The sequence below is a fragment of the Salvelinus namaycush genome, chromosome 5 (assembly GCF_016432855.1).
Source record: "Salvelinus namaycush isolate Seneca chromosome 5, SaNama_1.0, whole genome shotgun sequence".
In the NCBI taxonomy this organism is placed as follows: Eukaryota; Metazoa; Chordata; class Actinopteri; order Salmoniformes; family Salmonidae; genus Salvelinus; species Salvelinus namaycush.
Genome location: NC_052311.1, coordinates 14,355,548 through 14,378,591, shown reverse-complemented (window position 1 = coordinate 14,378,591; position 23,044 = coordinate 14,355,548). Strand labels below are relative to the sequence as shown.

The following is a 23,044-nucleotide window of genomic DNA, read 5'->3' as shown; positions in this document are numbered from 1 at the left end:
ATAGAGAGGGAAGGAGAGATAGACAGACAGAGAGATAGAGGGAAGGGGAGATAGAGAGACTTGTGAGTGGAGTGTTTACTGTACATTTTTTTTGTTTATTTTACTTTTGTTTATTATCTAGTTCACTTGCTTTGGCAATGTAAACATCTGTTTCACATGCCAATAAACCCCCTTAAATTGAAATGTAATTGAATCGAGAGAAGAGGGGGGGTGGAGGGGGAGGGAAGGGGAAGAGAGAGAGAGGGGGAGAGGGAGAGAGAGAAGGGGGAGAGAGAGGGGGGGGAGAGGGAGGGAGACAGAAAGGGAGAGGGGTAAGAGAGAGGATGAGAGACAAAGCGAGGGGGTTGAGAGAGGGGGAGAGAGAGAGACAGAGACGGAGCAGAACCTGAGAATAAGGACTGAGTAAAACCTCCATTATTTTGTTGTTATGTTTATTTTGTTGCCTAGTAAAGTTGTGTTTTCTGACTAGAACCTAACCTAGTAATCTCTGTACCGAGCGTACAGAGATTACCATGGAGGAACAGGTGGCTCAGTTTATCCTCAGCCAGCAGAAGCAACAGGCTCTCCAGGAGCAAGAGCAGGGCCACAAAACCTCAGACTGGAAGCAGAGATATGGTGGGATGGCTCAGGAGTCTAGCCCGAATTAGTTCCTGGTCAAGTTCCTGGAGGAAGATGATGTGGAGATGTATTTGTGCACCTTCGAAAGGACGGTGCAGAGGGAAGGATGGCCCGAGCCCAAGTGGGCTAGCCTTTTGGCACCCTATCTCTCCGGGAAGGCCCAGAAGGCCTACTTCGACCTGCACGCCGACCAGGCAGCAAATTATGAGGGACTCAAATGTGAGATCCTGAGCCGTTATGGATTCAGCCTTGCATGCCGTGCACAAATGTTCCACGACTGGGCCTTTGACTCCACCCTCTCGCCCCGCGCTCAGATGAGCAACCTGGTGCGCCTGACCAAGGTGGCTACTGACCGACGTACCGTCCCTCCCGATAATCGATAAGGGCGTCCTGGATCGGTACCTTTGGGCCCTGCCATACGAGATGAGGAAGGCGGCGAGCATGCAGAACCCCCAGAGCCTGGAGGAATTGCTGACCGTGGTGGAAAACCACCAGAACACCCAGGACCTGCTGAAAGGAGCCCGGGCGGAGAGAGTGGATGCGGGGAGGGGTAAGAAATGCACCTAGAGAGGCGAGGGCCTGAAGGGGGCCCGACGGAACCAGACAAGGCCGTGAAGCAGGAGGGCGACCCGAACCGACGAGGACATCCGCTGCTGGACCTAGATCAGAGGCGCTGCTTCATGGTGAGACAAAACTGTGACTCGTCAGTGAAGAGCACTTTTTGCCAGTCCTGTCTGGTCCAGCGACGGTGGGTTTGTGCCCATAGGCAATGTTGTTGTCGGTGATGTCTGGTGAGGACCTGCCTTAAAACAGGCCTACAAGCCCTCAGTCCAGCCCCTCTCAGCTTATTGTGTAAAGTCTGAGCACTGATGGAGGGATTGTGCGTTCCTGGTGTAACTCGGGCAGTTGTTGTTGCCATCCTGTACCTGTCCTGCTGATGTGATGTTCGGATGTACCGATCCTGTGCAGGTGTTGTTACACACTGTCTGCCACTGTGAGAACGATCAGCTGTCCGTCCTGTCTCTCTGTAGCGCTGTCTTAGGCGTCTCACAGTACGGACATTGCAATTTATTGCCCTGGCCACATCTTCAGACCTCATGAATCCTTGCAGCATGCCTAAGGCACGTTCACGCAAATGAGCAGGGACCCTGGGCATCTTTCTTTTGGTGTTTTTCAGAGTCAGTAGAAAGGCCTCGTTAGTGTCCTAAGTTTTCATAACTGTGACCTTAATTGCCTACCGTCTGTAAGCTGTTAGTGTCTTAACTATGCATGTTCATTAATTGTTTATGGGTCATTGAACAAGCATGGGAAACAGTGTTTAAACCCTTTACAATAAAGATCTGAGAAGTTATTTGGATTTTTACGAATTATCTTTGAAAGACAGGGTCCTGAAAAAGGGATGTTTGTTTTTTTGCTGAGTTTAGTTTGATACTTGTATCAGCAAAGAACAATAAATAATACCAAGGTAAACTGTAGTAACTGCAGCCCAAAGCTCAGTGAAACCAATGTAAAAAGCACTAACTGACATTGGTGTTTGCAGTTACTGTTTTTTTCCCTAGGTTTCACTGTAACATTTTCCAGTTACTGCAAACATGACCCCCCTATTTTCTCCAAAACACAACACAGTGGACAGGATATTTGTCCAGATGATAAAGCATGTATTTCATGTATCAAGTGTAAATAACTCATTTTTGACCAAATGTGCAGTTACCGCTCTTTCTTTGATCAAATGATATTTCTATGAAAATTCAGCATTTTATGCCGTGAGAATAACATATGACATTTTAAGTACATTTGTGTGTGTATGTGTGCGTGTGTGACAGCAAAACCATATGTGTGTGTGAGAGAGGAAACGAATGGACCCACTGGGCAAAAACTGGTTGACTCAACATTGTTTCCATGTCATTTCAACCCCAAAACACCATGTAATGATGTTGAATTAACGTGAAAAACTAATTCGATTTGCAAATTTCGTCTTTTTTTTGCCCAACTGTTAATGTAAATTCAATTACATGGGGAGTTTTTGTGTTGATTTCACAATTAATTCACGTTAGTTCACAACTCAACCAAATGTAAATCTGAACTAGACGTTGAAGTGACGTCCGTGCCCGGTGGGGAGTTCTTTATACTGTAGCACAAGCACAAAAGAGCTTGGGTTTTATTGTATAATGGCGGGCAAAGTTTAAATGGAGTTGAAAGTGACAACTAACCCCACATTATATGTGACATCACCCCCCCCCCCACCCCCTAGTATCATGGAGAATTTACAAAGAAATTACCAATATATATATATATATTCAGTTGAAGTCGGAAGTTTACATACACCTTAGCCAAATACATTTAAACTCAGTTTTCACAATTCCTGACATTTAATCCTAGTAAAAATTCCCTGTTTTAGGACAGTTAGGATCGCCACTTTATTTTAAGAATGTGAAATGTCAAAATAATAGTAGAGAGAATTATTTATTTCAGCTTTTATTACTTTCATCACATTCCCAGTGGGTCAGAAGTTTACATACACTCAATTAGTATTTGGTAGCATTGCCTTTAAATTGATTAACTTGGGTCAAACTAGCCTTCCAAAAGCTTCCCACAATAAGTTGGGTGAATTTTGGCCCATTCCTCCTGACAGAGCTGGTGTAACTGGGTCAGGTTTGTTGGCCTCCTTGCTCGCACATGCTTTTTCAGTTCTGCCCACACATTTTCTATAGGATTGAGGTCAGGACTTTGTGATAGCCACTCCAATACCTTGACTTTGTTGGCTTTAAGCCATTTTGACACAACTTTGGAGGTATGCTTGGGGTCATTGTCCATTTGGAAGACCCATTTGCGACCAAGCTTTAACTTCCTGATTGATGTCTTGAGATGTTGCTTCAATATATCCACATAATTGTCCTACCTCATGATGCCATCTATTTTGTGAAGTGCACCAGTCCCTCCTGCAGCACAGCACCCCCACAACATGATGCTGCCACCCCCGTGCTTCATGGTTGGGATGGTGTTCTTCGGCTTGCAAACCTCTCCCTTTTTCCTCCAAACATAACGATGGTCATTATGGCCAAAAAGTTATATTTTCGTTTCATCAGACCAGAGGACATTTCTCCAAAAAGTACGATATTTGTCCCCATGTGCAGTTGCAAACTGTAATCTGGCTTTTTTATTACGGTTTTGGAGCAGTGGCTTCTTCCTTGCTGAGCGGCATTTCAGGTTATGTCGATATAGGACTTGTTTTACTGTGGATATAGATACTTTTGTACCTGTTTCCTCCAGCATCTTCACAAGGTCCTTTGCTGTTGTTCTGGGATTGATTTGCACTTTTCGCACCAAAGTACGTTCATCTCTAGGAGATGGAACGCGTCTCCTTCCTGAGCGGTATGATGGCTGCATGGTCCCATTGTGTTTATACTTGGGTACTATTGTTTGTACAGATGAACGTGGTACCTTCAGGCGTTTGGAAATTGCTCCCAAGGATGAACCAGACTTGTGGAGGTTTCCAATTTCTTTTCTGAGGTCTTGTCTGATTTATTTAGATTTTCCCATGATGTCAAGCAAAGAGGCACTGAGTTTGAAGGTAGGCCTTGAAATACATCCACAGATATACCTCCAATTGACTCAAATTAAAGCCATGACATCAATTTCTGGCATTTTCCAAGCTGTTTAAAAGGCACAGTCAACAGTGTATGTAAACTTCTGATCCACTGGAATTGTGATACCGTGAATTATAAGTGAAATAATCTGTCTGTAAACAATTGTTGGAAAAATGACTTGTGTCATGCACAAAGTAGATGCCAAAACTAAATTTTAACAAGACATTTAGTGACTCCAACCTAAGTTTTAATGACTCCAACCTAAGTTTATGTAAACTTCCAACTTCAACTGTATATATATACACACACCTCAATGTTTTGGCATGCTGACATGAATTTACCAGTTGGATGAGTTCTTTCAAAGAATTTACCCATTTAAAAAAGAATTCTCCCCAATTTTGTGATTACTATCTTGTCTCATCTCTGCATCTCCCCAATGGGCTCAGGAGAGGCGAAGGTCGAGTCATAAATACTCCAAAACATGACCCGCCAAGGTGCGCTACTTAAGACCCGCTCGCTTGTCCCGGAAGCTAGCTGTACCAATGTGTCAGAGGAAACACTGTTCAACAGATGACTGGGGTCAGCCTGCAGGCACCTGGCCAGCCACAAGGAGTCGCTAGAGCGCGATGAGCCATGTAAAGCCCCCCTTCGGCCAAACCCTATCCTAACCCGACTGACGCTGGGCCAATTGTGCGCCGCCCTATGTGACATCTGGTTGTAGTGACGCCGCAACATTTTAACCGAAAAAATATTACACAGTATTTATATTGGGAGTAATTAACACTGTGACAACCAACCCATGAGACAACCAACCCCAGTCTCCCCAAAAGTGTTTTTTAAGATGAAGATATGCACTTCATATTTGTGTTTTGAGGTCTCCGTTGACCTTCAGACTGTCCTTAGACTGTCTCGCTCAGAGAAAAAACACTTACTGGGATCGCTCCTTTAATATCTCCTCTCGGGGAAAAGTTTCTGTCTTGGGACTTTTTCAAAGAAAACTTACTTGTCAGATTTGGGAAGAATCAATTTCAGCCTAAACTAAAACCAAAGCTCTTTGTCTTGTGGGGCTTTGGGAATCCAGGCTCCTTCAATAAACAGAACACAGTCTGGAGTCGCTACCCCTTAAGCACACAAGGCTTTCATGTTGTGTGTGTTTTCATGGTATGTGTCTTCCTTCGCTGTGTGTGTTCAGTATCTGTCTTCACTGTGTGTGCTCACTGTGTGTCTTCAGTGTGTGTCTTCACTGTGTGTGTTCAGTGTGTGCGCTGTCACAGGATGACACCTCTCAAAGTAGAGAGAAAATCAAATGAGGAAAAGTCACTGTCCACATTACCTTTAAAACTGCTCTCCTGTACATCATCTACATATGACTCTGTTCCACTTTACCTTCAAAAAAATATTCAATATTAACTTTGTCGTCTTGTTCCATTTTACCTTTAGAACCCTGTTCCACTTTACCTTCAAAAAAATATTCAATATTAACTTTATAGTCTTGTTCCATTTTACCTTTAGAACCCTGTTCCACTTTAACTTCAAAAAAATATTAAATATTAACTTTGTCGTCTTGTTCCATTTTACCTTTAGAACCCTGTTCCACTTTACCTTCAAAAAAATATTCAATATTAACTTTATAGTCTTGTTCCATTTTACCTTTAGAACCCTGTTCCACTTGACCTTTAGCACCATATTCCCCATTACCTTTACAGCCTTGTTCAACTTTACCTCTAGAATCCTGTTCCACTTTACATTTATAATCCTGTTTAATCTGTTCCACTATACCTTTAGAATCCTGTTTGTCTTTACCTCTACAATTTTGTTCTACTATCTTTAGAATCCTGTTTGTCTTTAACTTTAGAACCCTGTTCCACTTTATCTTCAGAATCCTGTTTGTCTTTAACTTTAGAACCCTGTGCCACTTTACCTTCAGAATCCTGTTTGTCTTTAACTTTAGAACCATGTTCCACTATATCTTTAGAATCCTGTTTGTCTTTACCTCTAGAACCCTGTTTGTCTTTTAACTTAGAACCCGGGTTCCACTTTACATTAAAATCAAATCAAATCACATTTTATTGGTTGCATACAAATATTTAGCAAGCATTTTGCTTCCACAAGAAATGCTTGTGGAAAAATCGCCTTGAGTTCGTCTACTTTATTGTCCAGAGACTGAACATTAGCGAGTAATATACTCAGAAGCGGTGGATGGTTTGCACGCCTCCTGAGTAGGACTAGAAGTCTACTCCGAATACCTCCTCTCCTGCGGCGTCTTGAAGCAGCCTCTGGGATAAGTGGAATAGCCTTGGGGGGTACGAACAAAGGATAGAATTCAGGAAAGTCATATTTCTGGTCAAAATGCTGGTGAGTTACTACCTCTGCTCTAATATCCAAAAGATATTTCTGTCTGTATGTAATAATGCAAAAAACATTCTGAGCTAATAATGCGAGAAATAACACACACACACAAAATACATACTACAAAGTCGCTTAAGAGCCAGGAACCAGGTGACCATGTCTATTGGCGCCATCTTCAGAGCGGGCCTGAGGATGGGGTTGGGGCTGGTTAGTTAGGGCTGATGATGGGGTTGGGGCTGGTTAGTTAGGGCGGGGAATGGGGTTGGGGCTGGTTAGTTAGGGCTGAGGATGGGGTTGGGGCTGGTTAGTTAGGGCTGAGGATGGGGTTGGGGCTGGTTAGATAGGGCTGAGGAAGGGGTTAGGGCTGGTTAGATAGGGCTGAGGATGGGGTTGTGGCTGGTTAGATAGGGCTGAGGATGGGGTTGTGGCTGGTTAGTTAGGGCTGAGGATGGGGTTGGTTAGATAGGGCTGAGGATGGGGTTGGTTAGTTAGGGCTGATTCTGGGGTTGGGGCTGGTTAGTTAGGGCTGAGGATGGGGTTAGTGCTGATTAGTTTGGGCTGAGGATGGGGTTAGTGCTGATTAGTTAGGGCTGAGGATGGGGTTGGGGCTGGTTAGTTAGGGCTGAGGATGGGGTTAGTGCTGATTAGTTAGGGCTGAGGATGGGGTTGGGGCTGGTTAGTTAGGGCTGAGGATGGGGTTGGGGCTGGTTAGTTAGGGCTGAGGATGGGGTTGGGGCTGGTTAGTTAGGGCTGAGGATGGGGTTGGGGCTGGTTAGTTAGGGCTGATGATGGGGTTGGGGCTGGTTAGTTAGGGCTGAAGATGGGGTTGGGGCTGGTTAGTTAGGGCTGAGGATGGGGTTGGGGCTGGTTAGATAGGGCTGAGGAAGGGGTTAGGGCTGGTTAGATAGGGCTGAGGATGGGGTTGTGGCTGGTTAGATAGGGCTGAGGATGGGGTTGTGGCTGGTTAGATAGGGCTGAGGATGGGGTTGTGGCTGGTTAGTTAGGGCTGAGGATGGGGTTGGTTAGATAGGGCTGAGGATGGGGTTGGTTAGTTAGGGCTGTTTCTGGGGCTGGTTAGTTAGGGCTGAGGATGGGGTTAGTGCTGATTAGTTTGGGCTGAGGATGGGGTTAGTGCTGATTAGTTAGGGCTGAGGATGGGGTTGGGGCTGGTTAGTTAGGCCTGAGGATGGGGTTAGTGCTGATTAGTTTGGGCTGAGGATGGGGTTGGGGCTGGTTAGTTAGGGCTGAGGATGGGGTTGGGGCTGGTTAGTTAGGGCTGAGGATGGGGTTGGGGCTGGTTAGTTAGGGCTGAGGATGGGGTTGGGGCTGGTTAGTTAGGGCTGAGGATGGGGTTGGGGCTGATTAGTTTGGGCTGAGGATGGGGTTAGTGCTGATTAGTTAGGGCTGAGGATGGGGTTGGGGCTGGTTAGTTAGGGCTGAGGATGGGGTTGGTTAGATAGGGCTGAGGATGGGGTTGGGGCTGGTTAGTTAGGGCTGAGGATGGGGTTGGGGCTGGTTAGATAGGGCTGAGGATGGGGTTAGTGCTGATTAGTTAGGGCTGAGGATGGGGTTAGTGCTGATTAGTTTGGGCTGAGGATGGGGTTGGGGCTGGTTAGTTAGGGCTGATGATGGGGTTGGGGCTGGTTATTTAGGGCTGTAGTATACATACATTACACAATACCATCAGCCTGGCATCCTGTCATAAACTGTCAGAGGCACTTCTGAAAGCTCTCAGTCATCACCTCTCATCTCTCCTCCTTTACCCCTTTATATCTCCTCCTTTACCCCTTAATATCTCCTCCTTTACCTCTTCATATCTCCTCCTTTACCCCTTCATCTCTCCTCCTTTACCCCTTCATATCTCCTCCTTTACCCCTTCATCTCTCCTCCTTTACCCCTTCATCTCTCCTCCTTTACCCCTTCATCTCTCCTCCTTTACCCCTTCATCTCTCCTCCTTTACCCCTTCATCTCTCCTCCTTTACCCCTTCATCTCTCCTCCTTTACCCCTTCATCTCTCCTCTTAAACCACTTCATCTTTCCTTTCTCAGACTTGGGCCAGGTCATATCTTCTTCTGCTCTTATTCCCTCCACTGTCCTCTGAATGTATCCTTTCTTGACACCTCTACGTTCTCCTGCTCTGCTTCCTCTGTCTCCCATTCTTTTGTCTCTGCTCCAATAATCCTTCCTCTCTCTCTCATCTCTCAGTCCGCTCCCTGTCTCTCTATTCATCTCTCGTTGTCACTTGGGTTTCTCATGAAAGGCAGAGTGTTTTAAAGGAGAGGTGTCTTTAATAAACCCCTATTACAGAGAAATACTATTTATTAGGGCGGAAGGTAGCCTAGCGTATTTTCTTGATACCTACGGGGGTCCTAAAATTCCAAATCAAATAGCTAAATGATCCTTCGTATATAAAACAATTCCATATGTTAGCTTAGTAGAAACCCAGCCCGGGCCCTTAGGGGTTTTAAAAACACTTCAGACATTTGTAATTTCCACTTTGAAATTTCAAACTTCATTATAATCCACATAATAATTCACATTTCCTGTTGCTGCAGGATTATTTTCCTGCTGTAACAAACTGGAGCTAAAAAGATCCTACAAGTGTGTGTGTGTGTGTGTGTGTGTGTGTGTGTGTGTGTGTGTGTGTGTGTGTGTGTGTGTGTGTGTGTGTGTGTGTGTGTGTGTGTGTGGTGAGGGTTAGAGGAGCCTGGTGAGTCAGTGGCCCTGTCATCCCCATGGCAGCAGGTCAACAGGCTGCATATGGTGGCCATCACAGGGAGCAGGACCTCCAGGCTACCCTGACACCATACAGCCCCTCACACTGACCTTGATCTGAATAACAACAGCCCTGCAGAACAGTATTTTCTCACACACAAGCCCCGCAGTCTCACTCTCTTTCTTTCTCTATCTCTCTGGCACGGAGCATGTCAATGTGCATCTCCATCCAGCCCCCTCTCTCTCTCTGTCTAGGAGCATGTCGATGTGCATCTCCATCCAGCCCCACTCTCTCTCTCTGTCTAGGAGCATGTCGATGTGCATCTCCATCCAGCCCCCCTCTCTCTCTCTGGCTAGGAGTGTGTCAATGTGCATCTCCATCCAGCCCCCCTCTATCTTCTCTTTTCTATCTCTATTTTTCATTCGTCCGATTCTCTCTCCGTTCTCTGTCTCCTTTTCTGTCTCTCTCGCAGGTTGTTTTTTTGGGATGAATCTTGTCCTGGAGGCAGAGCTGAGCGATTTCCACTAGATGGGCCAGCTGCAAAGTCAAAATTAGCTATATATATTTGCTTTTTGGTCGTCATTTAAAGTTAAGGTCAGGCATAAGGTTAGCAGTGTGGTTAAGGTTAGGGTTAGGTTTAAAATCGGGTTTTCAAGACTTTGTGGCTGTGCCATCTTGTGGCTACCTGCAGAGCTGCCTTCAGTACATGAGTCATCCCAATAAATGCCAACCTGCGTCTCTCTCTGCCTCTGCTCTTTCACAAAGCACTCCTCACATCTCAGTCAGCAAAATAGACTTCTAAAGGAAGTGGCTGTATGAGAGTGTCTGTCCATAATTACATGGGACTGAAGAGAAAGAGGACAGATGCCCTTCAAATCCCCTACGAAGTGGAGAACCTAGGCAGGTCGTGTGTGTGTGTGTGTGTGTGTGTGTGTGTGTGTGTGTGTGTGTGTGTGTAATTGTGTGAGTAATTGTTAAATCAAAATACAATTGTATTTGTCACATGCTTCGTAAATAACAGGTGTACATCTGCAACATTCGCACTGAGCAACATTTGCACTGAGCAACATCTGCACTGAGCTAGAGCTGCTGCTTTCAAGGAGCGGGACACTAATCTGAACGTTTATAAGTAATCCCACTACGCCCTACGACAAACCATCAAACAGCAATACATTACCAAGATAGAATCCTACAACACCAACTCTGACACTCGTCAGATGTGGCAGGGCTTGCAAACTATCATGGTTAACAAAGGGAAACCCAGCCGCGAGCTGCCCACTGACGCAAGCCTATCAGATGAGCTAAATGCCTTCTATGCTCGCTCCGAGGCAAGCAACACTGAACTATGCATGAGTGCACCGGTTGCTTCCAGACGACTGTGTGATCACGCTCTCTGTAGCCAATGTGAGTAAAACCCTTCAACAGGTTAACATTTACAAGCCCGCAGGGCCAGACGGATTACCAGGACGCGAATTCAGAGCATGTGTTGACCAGCTGGCAAGTGTATTCACTGACATTTTCAACCTCTCCCTGACTCAGTCTGTAATACCTACATGTTTCAAGCAGACCACCATAGTCCCTGTGCCCAAAAACACTAAGGTAACCTGTCTAAATGACTATCGCCCCGTAGCACTCATATCTGTAGCCATGTAGTGCTTTGAAAGGCTGGTCATGGCTCACATCAACACCATAATCCCAGACACCCTGGATCCACTCCAATTTGCAAAAAAAAGTTAAGATCAGTGTAATTTTTTTTATTTTGACCCTGTATTGAGATTAACTTTGCTGCAGTGTTGCTGATGTCCTTTGGTCAGGTGTGAAGTGTGTGTGATGGATCACAGTTTGCTGAAGTGTGTGTGAGGGATCACACCATGCTGAAGTGTGTGTGAGGGATCAAACCATGCTGAAGTGTGTGTGCTCCTCCCCCATCACTCCTTCCTGCTATGAACACTCATCACAGTAAGAGAGTTACCAGTGCATTGGTGTTTATGCCTCACTATCTACCAGAAAATGTAGCAGGTTAGTGTTTTTCATCATGAATCTTGTTCTGGAGGCAGTTTTGCAGAGTGGTCACTAGCTGGCACACCCACAAAGTCATAAAATCTGATTTTAAACCTAACCCTAACCTTAACCACACTGCTAACCCTAATGTCTAACCTTAAATTAAGACCAAAAAGCACATTTTTGTTTTCATTATATTTTACATTATAGCCAGGTCTGCCTCCAGGACAAGACTCATGACAATAAATGTCAACTTGCAGAAATGTATGTGTGTGGAAAGGAAACATGTTAGTCACTAACCATCAATGGACAGGAAACAGTCCCAGACACACCATACAGCTACCACACTGTTCAGTCTGTCAGGTAGAATCACTGAGACAGTGTGTAGATAATGAAGATGTCTTTATCTATGCCAATCACGACACATCACATCTCATGACTTCAGAAACAAGATAAACGATGTCCCTTCGAAGAGGAGTCACTCCAGAGCTGCTGCAGTTTGTCTGGGGCTGCTGTGTGTTCTCCTACTTGCTCGGATCACAGGCCTGTGTCTCTACTATAATTGTGTTTTTGGCAGTTATGAGAAAAACTGTAAAACCAACTCCACAGCAGAGAGAGACCAGTTACAGAGCAGTAACAACCCCATGACTAAAGAGAGGGACCATCTCCAGACAAAACTCTCCATGCTAAAGCAACAGTCTCAACTGGGATAGAGGTATTTCAGCTGCAAGTTGTACCACATCTCTAAAGGGACTAAATTGTGGACGGAGAGTCGACAGGACTGTCTAAGAAGAGGAGCAGACCTGGTGATCATAAACAGCAGAGAAGAACAGGTATTTATCCATTAATTAATCAACAAGGGATTCTGGATTGGTCTGACTGACAGAGATGAAGAAGGGATCTGGACATTTGTGAATGGCACTCCCCTGACCACAGGGTACTGGATGAGAGGGGAGCCTCATAGTTATCAGGGCAAGGACGAGGACTGTGTAGAGCAATGGACCTATTTTTCTAACCCAGAGGATAGCTGGTGTGATACACAATGCAGCGAATTGCGCTTGGAGATCTGTGAGAAAGTGGCCTATCCATAACTCATACTCCAAACCTACCTGAAGTTAAATGCAAGTCAACTTATATACCAGTGGGTTCCAGTGGGTCAGAAGTTATCATACATTAAGTTGACTGTGCCTTTTAAACAGCTTGGAAAATGCCAGAAAATTATGTCATGGCTTTAGAAGCTTCTGAAAGGCTAATTGACATAATTTGAGTCAATTGGAGGTGTACCTGTGGATGTATTTCAAGGCCTACCTTCAAACTCAGTGCCTCTTTGCTTGACATTATGGGAAAATCTAAAGAAATCAGCCAAGACAAAAAAAAAATTGTAGACCTCCACAAGTCTGGTTCATCCTTGGGAGCAATTTTCAAACGCCTGAAGGTACCACATTCATCTGTACAAACAACAGTAGAGTATAAACACCATGTGACCACACAGCCGTCATACCGCTCAGGAAGGAGACGCGTTCTGTATCCCAGAGATGAACATACCTTGGTGCGAAAAGTGCAAATCAAACCCAGATCAACAGCAAAGGACCTTATGAAGACGCTGGAGGAAACGGGTACATAATTATCTATATCCACAGTAAAATGTGTCAAATCAAATCAAATGTATTTATATAGCCTTTCTTACATCAGCTGATATCTCAAAGTGCTGTACAGAAACCCAGCCTAAAGCACCAAACAGCAAGCAATGCAGGTGTAGAAGCACGGTGGCTAGGAAAAACTCTCTAGAAAGGCCAAAACCTAGGAAGAAACCTAGAGAGGAACCAGGCTATGAGGGGTGGCCAGTCCTCTTCTGGCTGTGCCGGGTGGAGATTATAACAGAACATGGCCAAGATTTTCAAATGTTCATAAATGACCAGCATGGTCAAATAATAATAATCACAGTAGTTGTCGAGGGTGCAACAAGTCAGAACCGCAGGAGTAAATGTCAGTTGGCTTTTCATAGCCGATCATAGAGAGTATCTCTACCGCTCCTGCTGTCTCTAGAGAGTTGAAAACAGCAGGTCTGGGACAGGTAGCACGTCCGGTGAACAGGTCAGGGTTCCATAGCCGCAGGCAGAACAGTTGAAACTGGAGCAGCAGCACGGCCAGGTGGCATGGGGACAGCAAGGAGTCATCAAACAGGAAGATCACATCAGCGACTCAACCCACTCAAGTGACGCACCCCTCCTAGGGACGGCATGGAAGAGCACCAGTAAGCCAGTGACTCAGCCCCTGTAATAGGGTTATAGGCAGAGAATCTCAGTGGAGAGAGGGGAACCGGCCAGGCAGAGACAGCAAGGGTGGTACGTTGCTCCAGAGCCTTTCCGTTCACCTTCACACTTCTGGGCCAGACTACACTCAATCATATGACCTACTGAAGAGATGAGTCTTCAGTAAAGTCAGTAAAGTCAGTAAAGTCCTATATCGACATAACCTGAAAGGCCGCTCAGCAAGGAAGAAGCCACTGCTCCAAAACCGTAATAAAAAATACAGACTAAGGTTTGCAACTGCACATGGGGACAAAGATCATACTTTTGGAGAAATGTCCTCTGGTCTGATGAAACAAAAATAGAACTGTTTGGCCATAATGACCATCGTTATGTTTGGAGGAAAAAGGGGGATGCTTGCAAGCCGAAGAACACTATCCCAACCGTGAAGCACGGGGGTGGCAGCATCATGTTGTGGGGGTGCTGTGCTGCAGGAGGGACTGGTGCACATCACAAAATAGATGGCATCATGAGGTAGGACAATTATGTGGATATATTGAAGCAACATCTCAAGACATCAGTCAGGAAGTTAAAGCTTGGTCGCAAATGGGTCTTCCAAATGGACAATGACCCCAAGCATACTTCCAAAGTTGTGGCAAAATGGCTTAAGGACAACCAAGTCAAGGTATTGGAGTGGTCATCACAAAGCCCTGACCTCCATCCCATAGAAAATTTGTGGGCAGAACTGAAAAAGCGTGTGCAAGCAAGGAGGCCTACAAACCTGACTCAGTTACACCAGCTCTGTCAGGAGGAACGGGCCAAAATTCACCCAACTTATTGTGGGAAGCTTGTGGAAGGCTACCCGAAACATTTGATCCAAGTTGAACAATTTAAAGGCAATGCTACCAAATACGAATTGAGTGTATGTAAACTTCTGACCAACTGGGAATGTGATGAAAGAAATAAAAGCTGAAATAAATCATTCTCTCTACTATTATGCACGCTTAAAAGAAAGTTGTGATCCTAACTGAACTAAGATAGGGAATTATTACTTGGATTTAATGTCAGGAATTGTGAAAACTGAGTTTAAATATATTTGGCTAAGGTGTATGTAAACTTCCGACTTCAACTGTATACACTACCGTTTAAAAGTTTGGCGTCACTTGGAAATGTCCTTTCCAAGTGACGAAAAGCAAGCAATTTTTTTGTCCATTAAAATAACATCAAATTGATCAGAAATACAGTGTAGAGGGCCTCCCGGGTGGCGCAGTGGTCTAGGGCACTGCATCGCAGTGCTAACTGCGCCACCAGAGTCTCTGGGTTCGCGCCCAGGCTCTGTCGCAGCCGGCCGCGACCGGGAGGTCCGTGGGGCGACGCACAATTGGCATAGCGTCGTCCGGGTTAGGGAGGGTTTGGCCGGTAGGGATATCCTTGTCTCATCGCGCTCCAGCGACTCCTGTGGCGGGCCGGGCGCAGTGCGCCCGGCCCCAAAATGGGATACCAAAACGTACCGACAACTTGCAAGGAACTAAATGTGCTAGCTGGGTAGGTATCTAAATATAAGTGTGTCTAACAACATGGCCCTTTTCAAGCATTGTTTTTGATTGAAAGGGGAAACAGCACGTGTAGGTATCATCAGTTAGATTGTAACGATCGTCGTAATCCTCCTCCTCGGACGAGGAGGAGAGGCGAGAAGGATCAGACCAATATGCAGAGTGGTTAGTGTCCATTATTATTTAATGAAAACAGACTGAACACTTAACATACAAAAACAACAAACGTGACAAACTGCAAACAGTCCCGTGTGGTGCTAACACAGACACGCGATACAACCACCCACAAAACACACGTGAAACCCCGGCTGCCTTAGTATGATTCTCAATCAGGGACAAACGATCTACAGCTGCCTCTGATTGAGAATCATACCAAGCCGAACACAAAACCCCAACATAGAAAAACACACATAGACAACCCACCCCAACTCACGCCCTGACCAACTAAATAAATAAAAGAAAAAGGAACAATAGGTCAGGAACGTGACATAACCCCCCCCCTTAAGGTGCGAACTCCGGGCGCACCAGCATAAAGTCTAGGGGAGGGTCTGGGTGGGCGTCTGTCCATGGTGGCGGCTCTGGCGCTGGTCGTGGTCCCCACCCCACCATAGTCAAACCCCGCTTCCTTGGCCTCCTCCCAATGGCCACCCTCCATGTCAATCCCACTCTACCAAAGGGCAGCACCGGACTGAGGGGCAGCACCGGACTGAGGGGCAGCACCGGACTGAGGGGCAGCACCGGACTGAGGGGCAGCACCGGACTGAGGGGCAGCACCGGACTGAGGGGCAGCACCGGACTGAGGGGCCACACCGGAATGAGGGGCCACACCGGAATGAGGGGCCACACCGGAATGAGGGGCCACCCCGGAATGAGGGGCGGATCCTGGCTGGCTGGCTCTGGCGGATCCTGGCTGGCTGGCTCTGGCGGATCCTGGCTGGCTGGCTCTGGCGGATCCTGGCTGGCTGGCTCTGGCGGATCCTGGCTGGCTGGCTCTGGCGGATCCTGGCTGGCTGGCTCTGGCGGATCCTGGCTGGCTGGCTCTGGCGGATCCTGGCTGGCTGGCTCTGGCAGCTCCTGGCTGGCTGGCTCTGGCAGCTCCTGGCTGGACGGCTCTGGCAGCTCCTGGCTGGACGGCTCTGGCAGCTCCTGGCTGGACGGCTCTGGCAGGTCCTGGCTGGACGGCTCTGGCTGGTCCTGGCTGGACGGCTCTGGCAGGTCCTGGCTGGACGGCTCTGGCTGGTCCTGGCTGGACGGCTCTGGCTGGTCCTGGCTGGACGGCTCTGGCTGGTCCTGGCTGGACGGCTCTGAAAGCTCAGTACAGACGGACAGCGCTGGGCAGGCAGGCAGTTCAAACAGCGCTGGGCAGGCAGGCAGCTCAGACAGCGCTGGGCAGACGGGCAGTTCAGGCGCCGCTGGGCAGACGGCAGACTCTGGCCGGCTGAGACGCACTGTAGACCTGGTGCGTGGTGTAGGCACTGGCTGCGCTGGAGAGGAGGAAGGCTCTGACAGCGCTGGACAGATGGGAGTAGCTGGAGAGAGAACCCGGAGAGACAGCCTGGTGCGGGGGGCTGCCACCGGTGGACTGGTACGTGAAGGTGGCACCGGGTATACCGGACCGTGAAGGAGGACACGCGCTCTTGAGCACCGAGCCTGCCCAACCTTACCAGGTTGAATGGTCCCCGTAGCCCTGCCAGTGCGGCGAGGTGGAATAGCCCGCACTGGGCTATGCTGGCGAACCGGGGACACCATTCGTAAGGCTGGTGCCATGTATGCCGGCCCGAGGAGACGCACTGGAGGCCAGATGCGTTGGGCCGGCTTCATGACATCCGGCTCGATGCCCAACTTAGCCCTACCAGTGCGGCGAGGTGGAATAGCCCGCACTGGGCTAAGCACGCGTACTGGGGACACCGTGCGCTTTACCGCATAACACGGTGTCTGACCAGTATGACGCCCTCTCACTCCACGGTAAGCACGGGGAGTTGGCTCAGGTATCCTACCCGGCTTTGCCACACTCCTCGTGTTCCCCCCCCCAAGAAATTTTTGGGTCTGACTCTCGGGCTCCCAACCGCGTCGCCGCGCTGCCTCCTCATACCAGCGCCTCTCTGCCTTCGCTGCCTCCAGCTCCGCCTTGGGACGGCGATATTCCCCTGGCTGAGCCCAGGGTCCTTTGCCGTCCAGGATCTCCTCCCAAGTCCAGGAGTCCTGGGTTTTTTCCCACTGCTGTCGCCTCCCTTCTCCACTCCGCTTGGTCTTAGATTGGTGGGTGGTTCTGTAACGATCGTCGTAATCTTCCTCCTCGGACGAGGAGGAGAGGCGAGAAGGATCAGACCAATATGCAGAGTGGTTAGTGTCCATGATTATTTAATGAAAACAGACTGAACACTTAACATACAAAAACAACAAACGTGACAAACCGCAAACAGTCCCGTGTGGTGCTAACACAGACACGCGATACAACCACCCACAAAACACACGTGAAACCCCGGCTGCCTTAGTATGATTCTCAATCAGGGACAAACGATCTACAGCTGCCTCTGATTGAGAATCATACCAGGCCGAACACAAAACCCCAACATAGAAAAACACACATAGACAACCCACCCCAACTCACGCCCTGACCAACTAAATAAATAAAAGAAAAAGGAACAATAGGTCAGGAACGTGACATAGATACAGTCTATTAGGCTAGCTAGCTAACCGGCCATAGACTAATTAGCTAATGACAGCTTCATAGCTGTTATCAAACAAACCTCAATAAACTGTTTGAGCTAGCTAGAGCAGAGTATTAATAGTGTATTGCGGGTTCTATGTAGTTACCTCTCTCCTTTCCTTGTACAGACCTGAATGTGTTCTTACATCCAATTAAATAAATCTCCTTCTTTTCTCTCTCCATGTTGCTTAGACCTTCCCTTTCCGGCCATCAGGGATCGCCCTCCCGGCTGTAAGACTGTGTTTGTGGGTGGTCTGCCAGAGAACGCCACTGAGGCACTCATCGTGGAGGTGTTCGGCCAGTTGGGTGAGATCATCGCCATCCGCAAGAGCAAGAAGAACTTCTGCCATATCCGATTTGTCGAAGAGTTCACTGTGGACAGAGCCCTCTTCCTGTCTGGTACATTTCCTACGTTTTCTATTAAACTTCAAGCTGTATTGTGGAATAAATGTCTTCCCTCTTCATTCAGAGACCTTAACTATGTTGGTCAATGAGGAGACAGCAAGAGGTGTTGTGTGATAAATGTCCTCCCTCTTCATTCAGAGACCTTAACTATGTTGGTCAATGAGGAGACAGCAAGAGGTGTTGTGGAATAAATATCCTCCCTCTTCATTCAGAGACCTTAACTATGTTGGTCAATGAGGAGACAGCAAGAGGTGTTGTGTGATAAATATCCTCCCTCTTCATTCAGAGACCTTAACTATGTTGGTCAATGAGGAGACAGCAAGAGGTGTTGTGTGATAAATATCCTCCCTCTTCATTCAGAGACCTTAACTATGCAGGTCAATGACAAAACAACTATGAGTGTTGGAATACATGTCCCAGATCCCCCTACCTCTATTAGACTCCATCTATTAGACTCCAGCTATTAGACTCCAGCTATTAGACTCCAGCTATTAGACTCCAGCTATTAGACTCTAGCTATTAGACTCTAGCTATTAGACTCCAGCTATTAGACTCCAGCTATTAGACTCCAGCTATTAGACTCCAGCTATTAGACTCCAGCTATTAGACTCCAGCTATTAGACTCCAGCTATTAGACTCCAGCTATTAGACTCCAGCTATTAGACTCCAGCTATTAGACTCCAGCTATTAGACTCCAGCTATTAGACTCCAGCTATTAGACTCCAGCTATTAGACTCCAGCTATTAGACTCCAGCTATTAGACTCCAGCTATTAGACTCCAGCTATTAGACTCCAGCTATTAGACTCCAGCTATTAGACTCCAGCTATTAGACTACCTCTATTAGACTCCAGCTATTAGACTCCAGCTATTAGACTCCAGCTATTAGACTACCTCTATTAGACTACCTCTATTAGACTACCTCTGTTAGACTACCTCTGTTAGACTACCTCTGTTAGACTACCTCTGTTAGACTCCAGCTGTTAGACTCCAGCTGTTAGACTCCCTCTATTAGACTCCCTCTATTAGACTACCTCTATTAGACTACCTCTATTAGACTCCAGCTGTTAGACTCCAGCTGTTAGACTCCAGCTGTTAGACTCCAGCTGTTAGACTCCAGCTGTTAGACTCCAGCTGTTAGACTCCAGCTGTTAGACTCCAGCTATTAGACTCCAGCTATTAGACTCCAGCTATTAGACTACCGCTATTAGACTACCGCTGTTAGACTCCAGCTGTTAGACTCCAGCTGTTAGACTCCAGCTATTAGACTCCAGCTATTAGACTCCAGCTATTAGACTCCAGCTATTAGACTCCAGCTATTAGACTCCAGCTATTAGACTCCAGCTATTAGACTCCAGCTATTAGACTCCAGCTATTAGACTCCAGCTGTTAGACTCCAGCTGTTAGACTACCTCTATTAGACTCCAGCTATTAGACTACCTCTATTAGACTCCAGCTATTAGACTCCAGCTATTAGACTCCAGCTATTAGACTCCAGCTATTAGACTCCAGCTATTAGACTCCAGCTATTAGACTCCAGCTATTAGACTCCAGCTATTAGACTACCTCTATTAGACTCCAGCTATTAGACAACCTCTATTAGACTCCAGCTATTAGACTCCAGCTATTAGACTCCAGCTATTAGACTACCTCTATTAGACTCCAGCTATTAGACTCCAGCTATTAGACTCCAGCTATTAGACTCCAGCTATTAGACTCCAGCTATTAGACTCCAGCTATTAGACTACCTCTATTAGACTCCAGCTATTAGACTCCAGCTATTAGACTCCAGCTATTAGACTCCAGCTATTAGACTCCAGCTATTAGACTCCAGCTATTAGACTCCCGCTATTAGACTCCAGCTATTAGACTCCAGCTATTAGACTCCAGCTATTAGACTCCAGCTATTAGACTCCAGCTATTAGACTACCTCTATTAGACTCCAGCTATTAGACTCCAGCTATTAGACTCCAGCTATTAGACTCCAGCTATTAGACTCCAGCTATTAGACTCCCTCTATTAGACTCCAGCTATTAGACTCCAGCTATTAGACTCCAGCTATTAGACTCCAGCTATTAGACTCCAGCTATTAGACTACCTCTATTAGACTCCAGCTATTAGACTACCTCTATTAGACTCCAGCTATTAGACTACCTCTATTAGACTCCAGCTATTAGACTCCAGCTATTAGACTCCAGCTATTAGACTCCAGCTATTAGACTCCAGCTATTAGACTCCAGCTATTAGACTCCAGCTATTAGACTCCAGCTATTAGACTCCCTATATTAGACTCCCTATATTAGACTCCAGCTATTAGACTCCAGCTATTAGACTCCAGCTATTAGACTACCTCTATTAGACTACCTCTATTAGACTACCTCTATTAGACTCCAGCTATTAGACTCCAGCTATTAGACTCCAGCTATTAGACTCCAGCTATTAGACTACCTCTATTAGACTCCAGCTATTAGACTCCAGCTATTAGACTCCATCTATTAGACTCCAGCTATTAGACTCCAGCTATTAGACTACCTCTATTAGACTCCAGCTATTAGACTCCAGCTATTAGACTCCAGCTATTAGACTCCAGCTATTAGACTCCAGCTATTAGACTCCAGCTATTAGACTCCAGCTATTAGACTCCAGCTATTAGACTCCAGCTATTAGACTACCTCTATTAGACTCCAGCTATTAGACTCCAGCTATTAGACTCCAGCTATTAGACTACCTCTATTAGACTCCAGCTATTAGACTCCAGCTATTAGACTACCTCTATTAGACTCCAGCTATTAGACTCCAGCTATTAGACTACCTCTATTAGACTCCAGCTATTAGACTCCAGCTATTAGACTCCAGCTATTAGACTCCAGCTATTAGACTACCTCTATTAGACTCCAGCTATTAGACTCCAGCTATTAGACTCCATCTATTAGACTCCAGCTATTAGACTCCAGCTATTAGACTACCTCTATTAGACTCCAGCTATTAGACTCCAGCTATTAGACTCCAGCTATTAGACTCCAGCTATTAGACTACCTCTATTAGACTCCAGCTATTAGACTCCAGCTATTAGACTACCTCTATTAGACTCCAGCTATTAGACTCCAGCTATTAGACTACCTCTATTAGACTCCAGCTATTAGACTCCAGCTATTAGACTCCAGCTATTAGACTCCAGCTATTAGACTACCTCTATTAGACTCCAGCTATTAGACTCCAGCTATTAGACTCCATCTATTAGACTCCAGCTATTAGACTCCAGCTATTAGACTCCAGCTATTAGACTCCAGCTATTAGACTCCAGCTATTAGACTCCAGCTATTAGACTCCAGCTATTAGACTACCTCTATTAGACTCCAGCTATTAGACTCCAGCTATTAGACTCCAGCTATTAGACTCCAGCTATTAGACTCCAGCTATTAGACTCCAGCTATTAGACTCCAGCTATTAGACTACCTCTATTAGACTCCAGCTATTAGACTCCAGCTATTAGACTACCTCTATTAGACTCCAGCTATTAGACTACCTCTATTAGACTCCAGCTATTAGACTCCAGCTATTAGACTACCTCTATTAGACTCCAGCTATTAGACTAAAGCTATTAGACTCCAGCTATTAGACTCCAGCTATTAGACTACCTCTATTAGACTACCTCTATTAGACTCCAGCTATTAGACTCCAGCTATTAGACTCCAGCTATTAGACTCCAGCTATTAGACTCCAGCTATTAGACTACCTCTATTAGACTCCAGCTATTAGACTACCTCTATTAGACTACCTCTATTAGACTACCTCTATTAGACTCCAGCTATTAGACTCCAGCTATTAGACTACCTCTATTAGACTCCAGCTATTAGACTCCAGCTATTAGACTCCAGCTATTAGACTACCTCTATTAGACTCCAGCTATTAGACTCCAGCTATTAGACTCCAGCTATTAGACTCCAGCTATTAGACTCCAGCTATTAGACTCCAGCTATTAGACTCCAGCTATTAGACTACCTCTATTAGACTCCAGCTATTAGACTACCTCTATTAGACTACCTCTATTAGACTACCTCTATTAGACTCCAGCTATTAGACTCCAGCTATTAGACTCCAGCTATTAGACTACCTCTATTAGACTCCAGCTATTAGACTCCAGCTATTAGACTCCAGCTGTTAGACTCCAGCTGTTAGACTCCAGCTATTAGACTCCAGCTATTAGACTCCAGCTATTAGACTACCGCTGTTAGACTCCAGCTGTTAGACTCCAGCTGTTAGACTCCAGCTATTAGACTCCAGCTATTAGACTCCAGCTATTAGACTCCAGCTATTAGACTCCAGCTATTAGACAACAGCTATTAGACTACCTCTATTAGACTCCAGCTATTAGACTCCAGCTATTAGACTCCAGCTATTAGACTACCTCTATTAGACTCCAGCTATTAGACTCCAGCTATTAGACTCCAGCTGTTAGACTCCAGCTGTTAGACTCCAGCTATTAGACTCCAGCTATTAGACTCCAGCTATTAGACTACCGCTGTTAGACTCCAGCTGTTAGACTCCAGCTGTTAGACTCCAGCTATTAGACTCCAGCTATTAGACTCCAGCTATTAGACTCCAGCTATTAGACTCCAGCTATTAGACTCCAGCTATTAGACTCCAGCTATTAGACTCCAGCTATTAGACTCCAGCTATTAGACTCCAGCTGTTAGACTCCAGCTGTTAGACTACCTCTATTAGACTCCAGCTATTAGACTACCTCTATTAGACTCCAGCTATTAGACTCCAGCTATTAGACTCCAGCTATTAGACTCCAGCTATTAGACTCCAGCTATTAGACTCCAGCTATTAGACTCCAGCTATTAGACTCCA

General features: G+C 46.2%; 1 protein-coding gene across 1 annotated transcript in view; it reads left to right on the top strand.

Moving 5' to 3' along the window:
* The window catches only part of LOC120046947 (ecto-NOX disulfide-thiol exchanger 2-like), a 225,249-nt gene that overhangs the window by 48,184 nt on the left and 154,021 nt on the right, over positions 1–23,044 (top strand). The window contains exon 5 of the mRNA XM_038992497.1: positions 17,977–18,183. Coding sequence (XP_038848425.1) covers positions 17,977–18,183 — 207 coding nt within the window. The remainder of the gene's footprint in view (positions 1–17,976; positions 18,184–23,044) is intronic.